Genomic DNA, 14,691 nt, shown 5'->3' with positions numbered 1-14,691 from the left:
TTGGGCCAAAACTGAAATTAATCCAGTACTTGAAACATCATTGTGCATGGATAATACATTAAAGAGTAGTGTTGTTAAGCCTGATTGCTGGATTCAAATCCACTAGAGTGCATGTACCTATCCAGAGGGGAGCCAGAACTTGATAGAGCTTGTCGCCGCACAACCAAACGTAATCTTGTGGCGAGCTAAACCCCACATCACTGGGCCAGGCCAGTTGTATTGCTCACGGTTGCGTTGTCGTTTTCCCAGGCGAGCCGTCATCACGAGGTGGGAATGCTCCATGGGGTGTGTGTGTGTATTCCTTCGGTCGATTTTGTGACACGGACAGTCAGACTCCGCACACCGGTAACACAAACGAGGAACCAGAGGGCATATGGAACCGCTCAGCTGGCACTCGCTCGTGATACCTTGTGTGTAGTGTGTTTTGGTGTATGTAGTGCAAGTGTGGTGCAAGTTGGTGATTAGGACACATCACTTGTTGTCATCTACTTCTGTTGGTGATTAGGACACATCACTTGTTGTCATCTACTTTTGTTGGTGACTAGGACCTTGCAGTGGCTGGCGTGGACCCACGTAGCTCTCTCTCTGACCCTTGGCCTTCAGAGCTGTCCTACTGTAGTTATTGGGTTAACACTTGATAGGGATGTTTTCCTGAGTGCAGACAACTCAAGGTAATGGATTAGCACATTATCATTTAAATACAAAAATAGGATAGGCCCCTCAGAATTATTTGGGAGCCTTCCTGAGACATGCACATGCATAAATGTAAGGTTTGTGTTAGTCATTTAACATGCAAGAATCATAAACTCATCAGTCCAAAGCAGATACATGTTATTGTAATTTAAAGGTGAGCTAGTCCCTGCGGATATCACCCCTTCTCAATGATTCTAAATGTTATATTAATTCACCATTTACCGTTTGATAACATATTACTTTATCAGAAATATTTTCCTCTTCCATAAAACAGGTTTGAGAAATAAATGTTCCAATATAAAATCAATTACTCAATATAATTGACTCTCCCCTCCCTTTTCTTACATATGTCTCATATGAAATAATAACTTAGGAGTCTATTTAAGCATGGTGTAATCTATTACTCGAGAAGACTCAGTATCACCTGTGTGCAGCTTACAAAAAAAAATAATTGTGAGAAACATATATTATGCAGGAACTGTATACCTTTGTTGAAAAAACAAAGCATATCTGATTTGGGAGGAAAAGCTTCTTCCCCCTAACATCTGAGTTATTACTGAAGGCATAGCATGAATGATATTGGGTGTCTGAGGGTGTTTTTACTGAGAAATGTCAAACACATTCAAAACCTTACATTTGAAAACAGGTTTGCATTCCTTCTCTTAAAATGACGTTATCATTGGAAACAATAAAAGCTAATTGTTTTGATGTAGAATCTATCAATTGAATTGTTAGAGCAGAACAGAATGGTCGTATTGTAGCCTGAGTACCGTGCAGCCTTCAGTTTCACCAGGTGGAAACATTGTCCATATAATGTGAATACATGTAGAACTAGACATTCAGAGGCTCCTTTTAAAAATAGTAGGGGCTTTTAACAGCTTGCCAACCTACAGGCATCCTCTGCATAGCAGTATGAATAGCCTTAAAAAAACAACCCACTCTGCGGTAACGAGAGTCATATTTCTGAACCAAATGCCCTAAGTTAAGCCGTTAGTCCCATCTGACTGACCCAAGGGTTGGTGCTGGTGTGACCGGGAGGCTTCCAGGTGTTCAGATGTCAAGCTTTCAGTTCATGGCTTGGTGGGGGGAGTGGCCCACGTTAGACAGTATTGTTCAGTTTGAGGAGCGGCATTGTCTCTGGAAGCAGGTAATGGTGTCCATTCTCAGACCAGACCATTAATGTCATTTCATGTAGAGCAGCCATAGCATCTCTGTGACTGCACTCAGCCGGACTGTCAGAACTGGGTGATTCTTAGTGAAATCGTCCAAGGCCATAGACAGAATGGAACCACGTACCAACAAAAGGGACACAAGGTCATCAATGTCTCTCTTTACCATTGGCCTAATTGCACAACAAATTAGTGGGAAAAATGTGGAGCACTAATCCATCATCATGTGAAATGTTGAGTTAATCTAAATAATTCCTTATGGGTTGAAATCAAATTAACATTAGAACTAAAGTCAGTCAAAATTGGACTTTGCACGGATCAGAATCTAAGCAATACACCATTTCCCCAGCTCTGTAATGAAAAGGATAAGAAGATTAGGTACATTACAGGAGTGTTCCACACCCAAACATGCACACTTATCTTATTCTAGTAGAGATTAGAGGACAAGGTCTAATGTCGTGAACAAAATGATCAAATCAAAGTTATTTTGTTTATTGTTATGTACCTAATTTTATTTAATAATTAATCTTGAATTACTAATAACTTTAAAGAAGGCAACAATTTACAATTTGGATGAAGTGATTACTCATCCAAAGTGTGTGTGTGCTTGTCTGCCCAAGGTTTCAAACATTTGGGACAGCACAGCAGTGAGAATGTTATGAGAACCAATCTGTTGTTTACACTAAACTCGAAGGAAGCTAGACTGGAACATTTTAAATAAATCAAAACACTTGCACATTAATTAAATACATTTGACATTTAGCTCGAGCTGGGTTCAATACTTTTCTTTATGGTATTTAAAATTGGGCTCGAGTAGAACCCCTGGATTTGGCTTGCAACACAAAGTGATACTGATCTCTGTAGGACTTGGAAGTGTTATGATTCAAAGTGCCTGTGAAAGAGAGGCCCTTGGAAAACAACACCTATTTTGTAACTGTAATTACTTATTTTAAAGAAATTGCAACATTATACTTTTAAAGAATTGCTCAATTAATTTAACACATTTATTATGCACACAATAAAAACTTCAACAAATATATTGATCCTGGCTTAACCAGCAACCTTTACTCTGTTGTTCATAAGCTCGGTTTCAGAAAACTTGTCAGTAGTTTAACAACTATTTTAATTTTAGTATTGTCTATAGAGACCAATTGGTTGATACTAGAAATAATTTGAAGCAGTTTAATAAAGAATGTTAAACTATTTTTAAAACTGTAATTGAACTTCAACTTATATTAATTACCTGATTCCAGTGGCCAGTTGGAACAGAATAATTAACACAGTTTCCATTTTGCTGCAACAGCGCAAAAGGTTTCAACAACAATTAGTATTATGTCTGAGTCTAGTTCTGTCTTATCTGCTTTGTTTCGGAATGTGTTCAATACATTACGTTTTTATTCATTATTACTATACAATACATAGATTAAGAATAAATGAAACAAATAATACAACATTGACCTAAAACCAGATTTTGCAACTTTGATCTCCTCAGGCAGGTCTCTGAGGGTCTCGGGGCGCAGGACGGGCATAGGGTTTATACAAGGTCACAAAGATATCTTAACATACCAGCAATACCATCTAAGAATGGATTCTTAAAGCAATATAATCTTATTTTCTTCTTACACCTAGCGCTCACCCTGAACAGTGGGCTTCTTGTTTACATTTTCCCCTGCACTCAGAGGCAGGACATAAAAACACTTTTTATTTTTCTCAGGTCATTTACTTTTGGTGAGATAATTAAAGTTTAGTTCATTTTACCCTGTCTATGGACTGATTAATTATTGTTACAAAACATACACAAGACGGCGGGACAAACCAATATAGACCCCCATACAAACAATCAGACAAACAAAACATGAACTCTTAATAAACACCAGCGCGACAGCAAAGCTCATCCAGCTCAATTTAGTCCGGATTTTAGAGATCTTAGAGGGGGGGGGAATTATCTCCAGTGCGGCGTCTTCTCACGCCTCACCCTTGCATACAAGTGATTTATCGGTGCCTGAAAGCCGTCCAAGAACGATAACTAGCTTATCCTCTTGCGACAACCACTAGGCTATTTGTTTCTAGTGGCGCTGTGCCCCCCCGATCGGAGCCCACAGACTTTTTCCCTGCCCTTTCTCTCCAAACAACAGCTCAGTTGACTGTAGTCCGTACGACCAGCCTATATACACTTGCTATCGAGTTCACCTCAAGGTGAAACACAGTTTGCCTATGCTTGCTTGCCACTACACACCTCTGATCAATTAGCCTATAATTTTATGTATGCACTCCTGACCGCCACCTGCTCCAGAGAGCCGTAGCACATCGGGTGATGCACGCACTTCGCGCTGGCCCGTCTAACCATGAGAAAAGCGGTCCTAAACAACGAGTGCTTTTAGACCGTCCCGTTTGAAGGACGGCGGTGCCGTGAGTTAAAACCTATAGGCAATAAGCTGTGACTTTCTCCCTCTCAGCCTGCACTGCTCCAGCCCCACACACACATGGTGAGGTTTTACACACACACACGCAAGGCTGCAGCTGGAGCCGTGTTTTTACAGAGAGGTGATAGCAGCAAATATCTTTGGCTGCTTATTTTCAACTGCTGTGCTTAGCCACTAAGACCCCCAAAATCCGGCGATTTGTCCAATACAAATCTTTTACATTGCTTTCAATTCACACAGAAGCTCCACTTCACTGATGCCCTTTCCTTAAGGTATCTCTAAACATGAGCTGTGTATGCCTGTATGGCACTTCCGTCCCGAGCAGCACACACAGAGGAAATAAGCCAGGACTGAGTCCCCAGACACTGATTCCCTGGGTTTAACATCCCCAAATGTTCATTAACCAAAAGGAAACGCAGCCGATCAGTTTCACAGGTAATTTTAGGATACCGTCAATCACAGATTCTGATAAGGCAATGTCCAAAGTAGATTTGAAAATCACACTTACCACAATCTGAAGATCTGTTATATCCTGCCGACAACGCCAATTTGTAGAGGAAACTTCTGTGTAGCTATGCAGTGGGAGTCACCGACTCCCGACATTTTTATTATATTCCTTATATGTTCAAAGTGACCAAATGCTTCTCATTTAGTTAGATGTGCTGTTTGCCTCTATCTACTCTACTTCAAGGCCACAGCTGCTATTATGAATGGACTCACACATAGTCACACGAGAACTTGCCTTTCCTGAGATCTACAGCTCAAGGACATGTGTCTAATAACAATGTGACCGTGTGAAGACAGATTTCTTACCTTCTCACCATTTCTGCTATATAAGCCTTGCTACCATATTGAACTGCGCACACTCACGCAGACTATTTATACTCTGTGAGACCTGTGTCTATATTTTATTGTATCTAATGTTTGTTTGAGGCTTCAAATAAACATCACCAGAAAGACAACTCTGTCTGATTCACCATTTATTTGTTTTGATCACTCTGACTTGTACTCTACAGTATTGGGGTTTTTGGATTTCCATAACAGTGTCCATATTAACACTTAATTTTGTTGCTACTGTAATCATTCCTTTTGTTGATACTGGCCATTAAAAGATCACTTACTAATGCACTACCAATGGTCTGAATCAACAGTAGGTCTGATAAATGTGTGAGTTTGGAAGTAAATTAGGCTGGAGCCACACAAGGACGATAACGCAAACGGACCGCAATCGTTATCAAAAAAGTCTTCCGTCCACACGCAACAGGCACCAGAAACGTGTCCGTTCCATAGGGTCCGTTCACACGAGACCGCTCGAAAGCGCTGGAGACGCTGTAGTACATATGCCAGGCCTGTAAGTGGCGCTGTAGTCCTGCCACAAAAGCAGCGAAGAAGACTTCACGCGCATGGTTGCCATAGTTGCCCTTCTGTTTATTCTCCGCTGTGGCTCTTTTTCTCCCTACCCGAGGCAAGCGTTTGCTCCTGCTGCTGTAATTCTCTCGGGTTAGTCCTCCAGCAGATGAAAAACACCCACATCTCCGCCTCTTCCAAGGGACGAGGGGACCGTGCGGCAGAGTTTCAGTTCATTTTACTGAGTAGTGCCAGGTTCCTTAGGTTGTTGCTATTGTTTCCTATTAACGGAGTCTGCATATGAAAGAAAAATCTGTGGGTAACAGGACAATATTTTTCCCAATATTTGTATAGGAATCGTTCTGGTTTCCGTTTGTAGTCTGAGTAGGACTGACCTCTAATCGTTAAGTTCCAGGACTTTGGCTAAACATTCTGTGTCAAGAGCAAAAACAAATCTGTGTCCGATGGAATGAACCCATCAGCTATCGTCTGACGCATATGAAGGCACATACAATCCAATCGTAGACGTCATCCCTAAGCCCCAAATCTATTCTTGCATCTGACTGTAAACCCAGATATCAGTTTATGGGTTCCAAAATGGTGGCAACATTGACCATTATTGCCATTGCTACAGAAAGGCAGCATCTCTTAAATATCCCAAAGGCATTATAACCAATTTTAATGTAGCTGAAGCCAATGTTTTTTTGTTTACCTTCGCATAGAAAAGAAAAAATGTAATCAAATTCAAGTAAATTCAAAGTGAATGTATGGTGCTATCCAAGCCTGAACCACTGGGCAAAATGACCTACAGTATCATCACTCTCCCCTCTTTGTCTTTCTTTCAACTCCATGTACATCCCATGCCTTTTTTATGCTCCTCTCTTTTTTACATTCAACACATAACAAACTTCTATTTGTATCCAGCCTCTATTTATTCAAGTTGTTCAACCAGACAGAAAATGCGTGTTGTCATCTGTCACTTCCCCCCCGAGCAGGAACTCTCGGCATCTCGGTGTTGTTAGTGACACAAAAAAAAACAGTGCCTGGAAACAGACAAAAAAACACACTGTCCCTAAAGATGTAAAAATATTTGCAGTCAGACAAGTAGTGTGGTGAAGCAAAAGCATTTGGTAAGGTCGAGAAGTTTACAAGATGTTTGGTACTCTCCCACACTTTCTGCTTTCTTTTGGACATTTGACATCCCTTCTTCCCCCGCCATCTGTTCCGCCTTTTTTATTCAGCTTGTTTTTGACATGTGGGCAGCTCCTTTGACCACAGCTCCACCAGCCAGACTGCATCCTGTCAGTCTGACACATGGCTGTTACCTAAACACACACACACATACACACTTTGCTAATGAATGCTGGCGAGTGCATGCACACACACGTACAAGGGAATAGGGAAAGTATCTAAATGTAAAGTCTGTTGTCACATCCAATTTGTGCAGAGGAGAAACTACATATCCTCAACATATTTGTTTCTCTTTCTCTCTAGATGCTACAGCCCCAGTTTAAACCCCACAGCATCCAGCAGGTGTTGCTGAGGCTGTTCCAGGTATTTTATATTATTAATTAATCTTTCCACTTTCAAATCAGCCAAGTCATCTCTCTTGGGCCAAGGCTGAGGGCTAAGCCGCTAAGGTTTATCAGCATTCCTTGTTAATTCATCTAGATTATTCTTTTCTTTTTTATTCTGACTGTCAATGCAGCACATACAGTTGTATGTTTTAAAGGTCACCTATTATGCAAAATCCACTTTTTCATGTCTTTTATACCTAAACATGTGTCCCCTCTGTGGAAAGAGATTCTGAAAGTTTCAGCTCAAAGATTCTCTCACTTTTTGTCCTGATCTATTTATATAAAAACCTGTCTGAAAATGAGCTGATCAGATTTTGGCCACTTTATGATGTCATAACGATTTTTTGGCTTGTGTAACGATAAGCCAATTACCACCTTAATCTCCTCCTAGAGCACCATCGTGTTTTTTTAACCACATATTTCTCGGAGGGGCGTGGAGAGTGACTCCTTATTTTCACCTAAAGTAAAAGACAGAGAATCAGCACTTTTGAAACAGGGCTGAAACAGAGGGGTTTGTGGGATGCTACAATGATCTGTTTGGTATTTCGAGCCAAACACTTCAGAGACATGTTTTGTATATATCTGAGACCTATAATATCCATCCATCTTCTCCCGCTTATCCGTGGTCGGGTCGCGGGGTAGCAGTTCCAGCAGAGAGCCCCAAACTTTCCTTTCCCTGGCGACATCAACCAGCTCTGACTGGGGGATCCCAAGGTGCTCCCAGGCCAGCGAAGAGATATAATCCCTCCACCTGGTCCTAGGTCTACCCCTTGGTCTCTTCCCAGCTGGACGTGCCTGGAACACCTCCCTAGGGAGGCGCCCAGGTGGCATCCTAACTAGGTGCCCGATCCACCTCAACTGGCTCCTTTCAACGTGAAGGAGGAGCGGCTCAACTCCGAGTCCCTCCCTGATGACCGAACTTCAAACCTTATCCCTAAGGGAGACACCAGCCACCCTGCGGAGAAAACCCATCTCGGCCGCTTATATCCGCAATCTCGTTCTTTTGGTCATGACCTAAATAAAGGTTGACCTATAATATATTGATGAAAAATTGTATAATAGGGGACCTTTAATATATCAGTATGGCTCCTTGAGGGCAGACTCATGTATTGTCATGGAGACTATTATGCAGAGTTCACCCCAGTATTAAGAGCAGGATGTCCTTTAACAATCTGGTCTGAGCTGCTGGTTAGATTTTCAAATGTATCTTGCGGTTCCAGTGCTGTTTCATTTCCTGTGCAGCTTCATTCCAGTCAGTTTGATTGAATCGTGGCTGTGTGTCGCAGGTGATTCCTGGAAGGTCGCCGTACGGCTCGTGGGATCCGGGACGCTGCCTGCGCTGCGCCGTGGTGGGCAACTCCGGAAACCTCAGAGGGGCCGGATATGGGCCGACCATTGACGGGCACAACCACGTCATGAGGTGAGAGGCATGGATGTGATAGATAGAAGGGCAATGAGATAAAGAGGAGAGCAGATGCACAGCTGCATTACATGGAGCAAGACTGAAAGAAAGATATGGAGAGAGGAAAAGATGAAGGTGGATGAGGAAGATAGCTGGAGGGTAGAAGGGAAGAGAGATTTCATGAAAGGAAAGCACTATAGCCTTAAAGTTATATAATTATAAAAATAAAGTTTAATTTTATAGCACTTTTCATACACCAGGTGCAGCTCAAATTGCTTTCACAACATGGCACACATCACAAATTAGTACAAATCATAAGAAATGCACTTCAATTCACAAAACCCTAAAACCTTATTGCACACATGCAGCGTACATACATAATATAACAGTTCAAAGGACACGAGGAGGTAAAAGGTGTAATACAAAGAAAGTACAAGTAAATAAATAATTAACCCTCTCGGGGGAAAAAGAGGAAGGCATAAGATAAGACAAAATGAATAAATACAATACAAATATTAAAACCTATAAAATAAATAAAGCTACAGTAATATACAACTAAAATAAACACATACTGTATCATCAGCAGATGGGTTCTTCTGATCAGCTTCTGATACTATATTTAATCTTTTTAATTCTGTCCTATATTCAAGTCTGAGTGGTTGACGGAGACGTCACCTGACTAGTGTGAGGTCACCACACAGAGGGTTTATGTCTTAAGAAGCTGAAACGTATAGATCGTGCCTCTCTCACGCACGCACCCAGGCAGAGAGGGACATAAATCTGTTTGTCTGAATCAATCCCCCCCACGCTTTCTGGCGCAGCAGTGATGGATCACAGGGCCTGATTGTCGTCAGTTGGCATGGCACACACAGCTATGTTGTTGCCCGCGGCTATAGTGCTTGTCGTGGCCACGTGCTTTTGGCATAAAAACCTCCACAGGAATGACAAGTCTTTTTTTGTTTAACGCATTAGCATCCATTAGCGTTGTATTCTCAGTGGACTTGTGTGTGGGCTGCTTCCAGGTCCATCTCACTGTGGTTTGATTTTCATTCTGTGTTTTATAATCAGCTTGGTCCACAACACCACCACCCACCTGCTGTCTGTGTGTCTTCTCACTCCCGCTATGCGAACAAACATCTATTTTGTTCACTGACATATGTGTAGGCGCACTTAGCCGCCTTTTCTTTTTAAGGTGCCCCTTCCTGTTTGTATGAACAGCTCGGTTCTCCAGACAGTAGTGAGTCACATAGACTGTAAATACAGCAAAAGACAGAGTTACTGTCTGACGGGGAAACATATGTTTATTATATTCAAGGGCATGAAAAATGGTGGGAACACAAGGACTCAGATGAAATATTGAAGGAATGCAATTGAAGGAAATGCAATGGGGGATGGATAGGAGGTTATATACAATAATTATGACGAGATTGTGAAACATTTGCATAGCACCACATCCACTAAAGGACATACACTTCGCTATTGGAGGGACAACAAACCTAAAAGATTGTCTTCTTTATGCATCATTTTCAGAGGTAGAAAAGGAGACAAATTAAAGAATAAAGTAAATGTTCTAAGTTACTTAGGTTATTTTTTCTTGGCTATGCACATGTGTCTTTTTTTTTACCAATTCTTCAGAAAACGTTTTACAAGTTATGCCTTTTTAAAAAGTGGTGCTTAAATCATGACTTAAATCATGAGTTGAACCACTTTCATAGTAATGATGACTAAAACCACTACTTTTACCTGGTTTCCTGGTAATGACAAACCAAAAGTGAATCAACACCCTTCCCACCTTTGCGGTTTTGGTTCAGTCCGACTGCTCTCGTGAGCAGCTTTTCTGTGCTCCAAAAACCCGCTGTACACCACCTGCTCAGCACCAGACAGGAAACAAATAAAGGTTAGCAACCAGTTAGTGAACACTGTGGAGCATTTGGCAGCTAAAGAGACAGATATTTCCCTAAGGAGGAGACCAAAAAGGAGCCGTAAGGAGGGTTAATATTGAGCAGACAACCATATGGCCCCCCCATGTGGATTCATTCTGGTTTAAAACGGCTTTGCTGACTACGGCTGAAGCTCAGACTTTACTTGCTAGAATAGTGTTACCTGAAGACGTGCAATTCTCATAATCTACCTCCCTTTTTTCCCAGAATAAACCTGGCCCCCACAGTAGGGTACGAGGAAGACGCCGGCAGCCACACCACACACCACTTCATGTACCCGGAGAGCGCCAAGAACCTGGCAGCCAATGTCAGCTTCGTCCTGGTTCCCTTCAAAACGCTGGATCTCGTCTGGATCACCAGCGCTCTGTCTACCGGCCAGATCCGATTGTAAGAAGAGAGACACACACACACACACACACACACACACACACACACACACACACACACACACACACACACACACACACATATGCATAAACATAGATTAGCACACATGTGATTGCACACAAAGATCAAATGTATTCGGGACACATAGACACACACAGGGACACTAACACACATAAGTAAAGTTTGGGGTCTTAAATACACTTCATTTTTTGCACACACATACACACACAGAGTCGCTAGGCTGGAACAATCGGTCAGCCGTCAATCATCCAGGATTCATTGCGGCAGCCATCACATAAAGTGCTGATTGAATGTGTGTAATCAATTTCTCTCTCTTTATCCCCTTCCCTCTTTCCTTCTCTTTCTCAGTACTTACGCTCCTGTGAAGCAGTTCCTGCGCGTAGATAAAGACAAGGTCTGTATTTTCATTATTTTTGGCTCTTCTCAGAGTAATACGGCATACACGTATGCAGCCGCACACAAACACACACGGTGACCCCTCTTTGCTGCTGCAATTAGATAATCCCCTCCCCATTGTTGATGAGGGATTACAGTTAGATTATAAACCTTCCTTTGTTTTTTTAATATTCTTCTGCTTTCGCTCTTTAATCCATGAAAATAAATAAAGTCAAACTAATCCCCGCCATGCGAGGACTTTTTGTGAATGTCTTCTGGTCAGAGCATGGATTTATAATAAGAACTGGATACAGCGTGGGAGGCGGTCTTTTGAGAGAGCGAAATTTCACAGATTACCCGTCATGGCTGGCTGTCAGAGCAGAAGAACCCGTATGTGCGCTCACAGAGCATGCGCCCCTCAAGCCCCGCCCCCGAGCACCCACTCTCGGCTCAGTAGAATGAATGGAGGGAGAAAATAAATCTAGGTTCGGCTTTTAGTGCATTTTACAACTTTAAGGACCTAATGTTTCTAATAAGGGCTATAAAATAGTTCATACTGGGTAGTTTATTTAGTTTCAAAAAAATTATCCGCTGATTTACAGACGTCTCTTTCCCCATGTTAGTCAATGGGAAAAAGTCTTTTTGGGCCCAGTGACGTCACTGACCGATACGGAAGTTGCAGTACCGCCGTTTGGACACAACTAATTTTGGGCACAGAGTCCGGCGCACTTCATGGGGGCTTGGGTCAGAGACACGGTGTGTTTTTCTAGCCGGCCGCAAAAACATAGATTTAAATGAATAAGAGCTGCTTCTTTGGCACTTCACCTGGAAGCAGATGATAAATGTCATATGACTTTTAATTTGGTGAAAAGTGCTTCAAATCTTTCACAGCGGGAGTATTACAATTTCACTGGGGAATTGTTTTTCTTTTGAATATGCAGCAGCTTTGATTTGCATGTGCGTGTCCATCTTTCCTGAATTTCTGTTTAAAAGTTAAGCTATGAATCTGAAAACGGAGGAACTTGGATTAAATGTAACATAAACTATAAAAAACTAATTGTAGATGTTTCTGAATATGGGACTTTGGTCAATGCTGTGTAGATACACTACTTCTTTCCATGCAGGATGGTTTGAATTTTCGTTTTCCAGCAACTCTGCTTCTCTTGCACCAGGTCCAGGTCTTTAACCCAGCTTTCTTTAAATACATCCACGACCGCTGGACCACACACAATGGGCGCTACCCCTCCACTGGCATGCTAGTGCTGTTCTTTGCCCTGCATGTCTGTGACGAGGTCAGTTTATTTATCTTCTCTACTTCCAATCTGTAAATCCTTGCACCATGCTGGAACTACATTTTATAGGTTAATATTTGTAATCACACACTTCTTTTCCATCACTCCTCTAGGTTAATGTGTTTGGCTTCGGGGCAGACAGCAGGGGAAACTGGCACCACTACTGGGAGCAGAACCGCTACTCCGGGGAGTTCAGGAAGACCGGTGTCCACGATGCGGACTACGAAGCCCAGATCATCGAGCGGCTGGCCAAGGCCGGCAAGATCACTTTATTCCCCGGGAAGTAACCAGCAAATCATCCTTTGTATCTTAGTCTTCCATCACTGGTACGGCGACAGACACTATAGAGTCTGCTTAGAACGAGTTAGATATTTTAACCAAAAGCTTACTGGTCGCTGGTTCCAAACAATGATATTCCGTTCACTTTCCCTTAGTTCTGAGAGCCAGTCGAGGCCCTGATGGAGAAGACTCCAAATAACCAACGGGGAACATATAGATCCAGATGTAGTTCTGCTTTTCACAACTGGCTTAAAGGTGGGAGTTAAGCCTTACATTCAACTCGGATTGAAGAACGAGTGAACACTGGACAGCAGGAAAACTCATTCAATCACAACAAAAAGCCACTCTGACTTAAGGACGCAGAGAGAGCGTACTGGAAAGGCCACAGTAATAGCACCGTCAGCATTATGGAGACTATTGTTCTATACTTGGAAGTGTGTAAAACGTACACCCTCTAAGTACGCGGCTCTGTACCGTAGACCTGCTGACAAAACTGGCAATCTGTTGACCAGTTGAGACTCGAAGACTCACATTTCCATCTCTTACAGAACCCTGGGCCATGACTTTATGTGAGTTCTGCCTCACCAGACAGCGTTACAAGGACCCGTTCTGACTGTGATGGGCTGTAAAACTCTGGGGTATAAGCCAATGTGTGATTGCTGTGGGTTATATCATGTGTCCTCGAAACCCACTCCCCTTGGGTCCTTTACAGGCTTAGCAAGGCCTTGACAACGTGTAGCAGACTAACAGAAACATAATCAGGCCTTTTGCCTTTTGACCGTTCTGACCCACACAGATCACTGCAGCACTAGCATGAGCCTGCTAACCCCACAGCTGAGCTTAAGACTTTATTCACACAGGCAGGGAGGGTTCTGGGAGGAGCGTTGATTTGACTGCTCTAATGAGGACAAGAGTTTGTCTCCTGGGATTTAATGTTTGGATGGAGTTTCATCCCCATGTGGTCTGTCAGGGTCTAATTTGGGAGACTGGTTCTTCATGCCCCAGCTCTCTGAGGCAGCATGAGGAGCACATCGTCTTTCTCCAGAGAAAAACTTGTTGGTTCACTGTTTCCGTGCAGCAGACTTCTACAAAAACTGCTTTGGGCTCGCCACTTTGGCTTTCTGACAGGACTGAGACATCAGGGGAACCTCGCTCTGTTTCTTTGCCCTTACACAGAACTGACTTATGTATCCCAGAGGAGTTAAGAGACTGTCAGGAGCATTTTGCTTCAGATTAAGGCCCATATCATGGGGTGAAAGAAAAACCCCACTGAGTCTCTCCATCGGCCACTAGCACTGGTTCCCGCTTAGCCAATTAAAACTTCAGCTATCTCTAGAGCGGGCGGAGCCACCAGACGCCTTAGACTTCATAGAGTGGTGCAGTGACGAGTCCTAAAACCCGGAAGTGAGTTAGCATTTTACCACTTCCGGTTCCCTCGTCTCAGAGCCAATGGGATTTCTCCATAGGATTTTTGGAAAATAGCTCGAAATAAGGTCTGTGGTTGACACAAATTTCAGAGACGGATAACGTTTTGTTCTACGACATTAAATAATAATCAGCAGTGGTGATTTTTGAAGAGTTTACGTGTCTGAAAAACGATGGTTGTTAACAAGTGGCTGAATAGGACTACAGAAGTTGTCGAGGACGTTGTACGTCATTACGCTGAACACGTAAACACTCCCGCTAAGTTTGTTTGCCCCAATTCTGCTTGAAAGCAAATACCTGCGCTCCTGCAAACTGTTAAAACAAACACTTCAACTTGTACCATTTAGAGTCTGTAGTTTTG

General features: G+C 42.6%; 1 protein-coding gene across 1 annotated transcript in view; it reads left to right on the top strand.

Moving 5' to 3' along the window:
* st3gal2 (ST3 beta-galactoside alpha-2,3-sialyltransferase 2) overlaps nt 1-14,484 on the top strand; it is a 33,440-nt gene extending 18,956 nt beyond the window's left edge. The window contains exons 4-9 of the mRNA XM_034236056.1: nt 7,127-7,186; nt 8,496-8,629; nt 10,759-10,938; nt 11,308-11,353; nt 12,507-12,626; nt 12,740-14,484. Of these exons, the coding sequence (XP_034091947.1) occupies nt 7,127-7,186; nt 8,496-8,629; nt 10,759-10,938; nt 11,308-11,353; nt 12,507-12,626; nt 12,740-12,913 (714 nt within the window). The 3' untranslated portion in view covers nt 12,914-14,484. The remainder of the gene's footprint in view (nt 1-7,126; nt 7,187-8,495; nt 8,630-10,758; nt 10,939-11,307; nt 11,354-12,506; nt 12,627-12,739) is intronic.
* Nucleotides 14,485-14,691: the final 207 nt, after the last annotated feature.

The sequence above is a fragment of the Gymnodraco acuticeps genome, unplaced genomic scaffold (assembly GCF_902827175.1).
Source record: "Gymnodraco acuticeps unplaced genomic scaffold, fGymAcu1.1, whole genome shotgun sequence".
Taxonomy (NCBI): domain Eukaryota; kingdom Metazoa; phylum Chordata; class Actinopteri; order Perciformes; family Bathydraconidae; genus Gymnodraco; species Gymnodraco acuticeps.
Note: the sequence above shows the minus strand (reverse complement) of the source record. Positions and strands in the feature narration are given on the sequence as shown.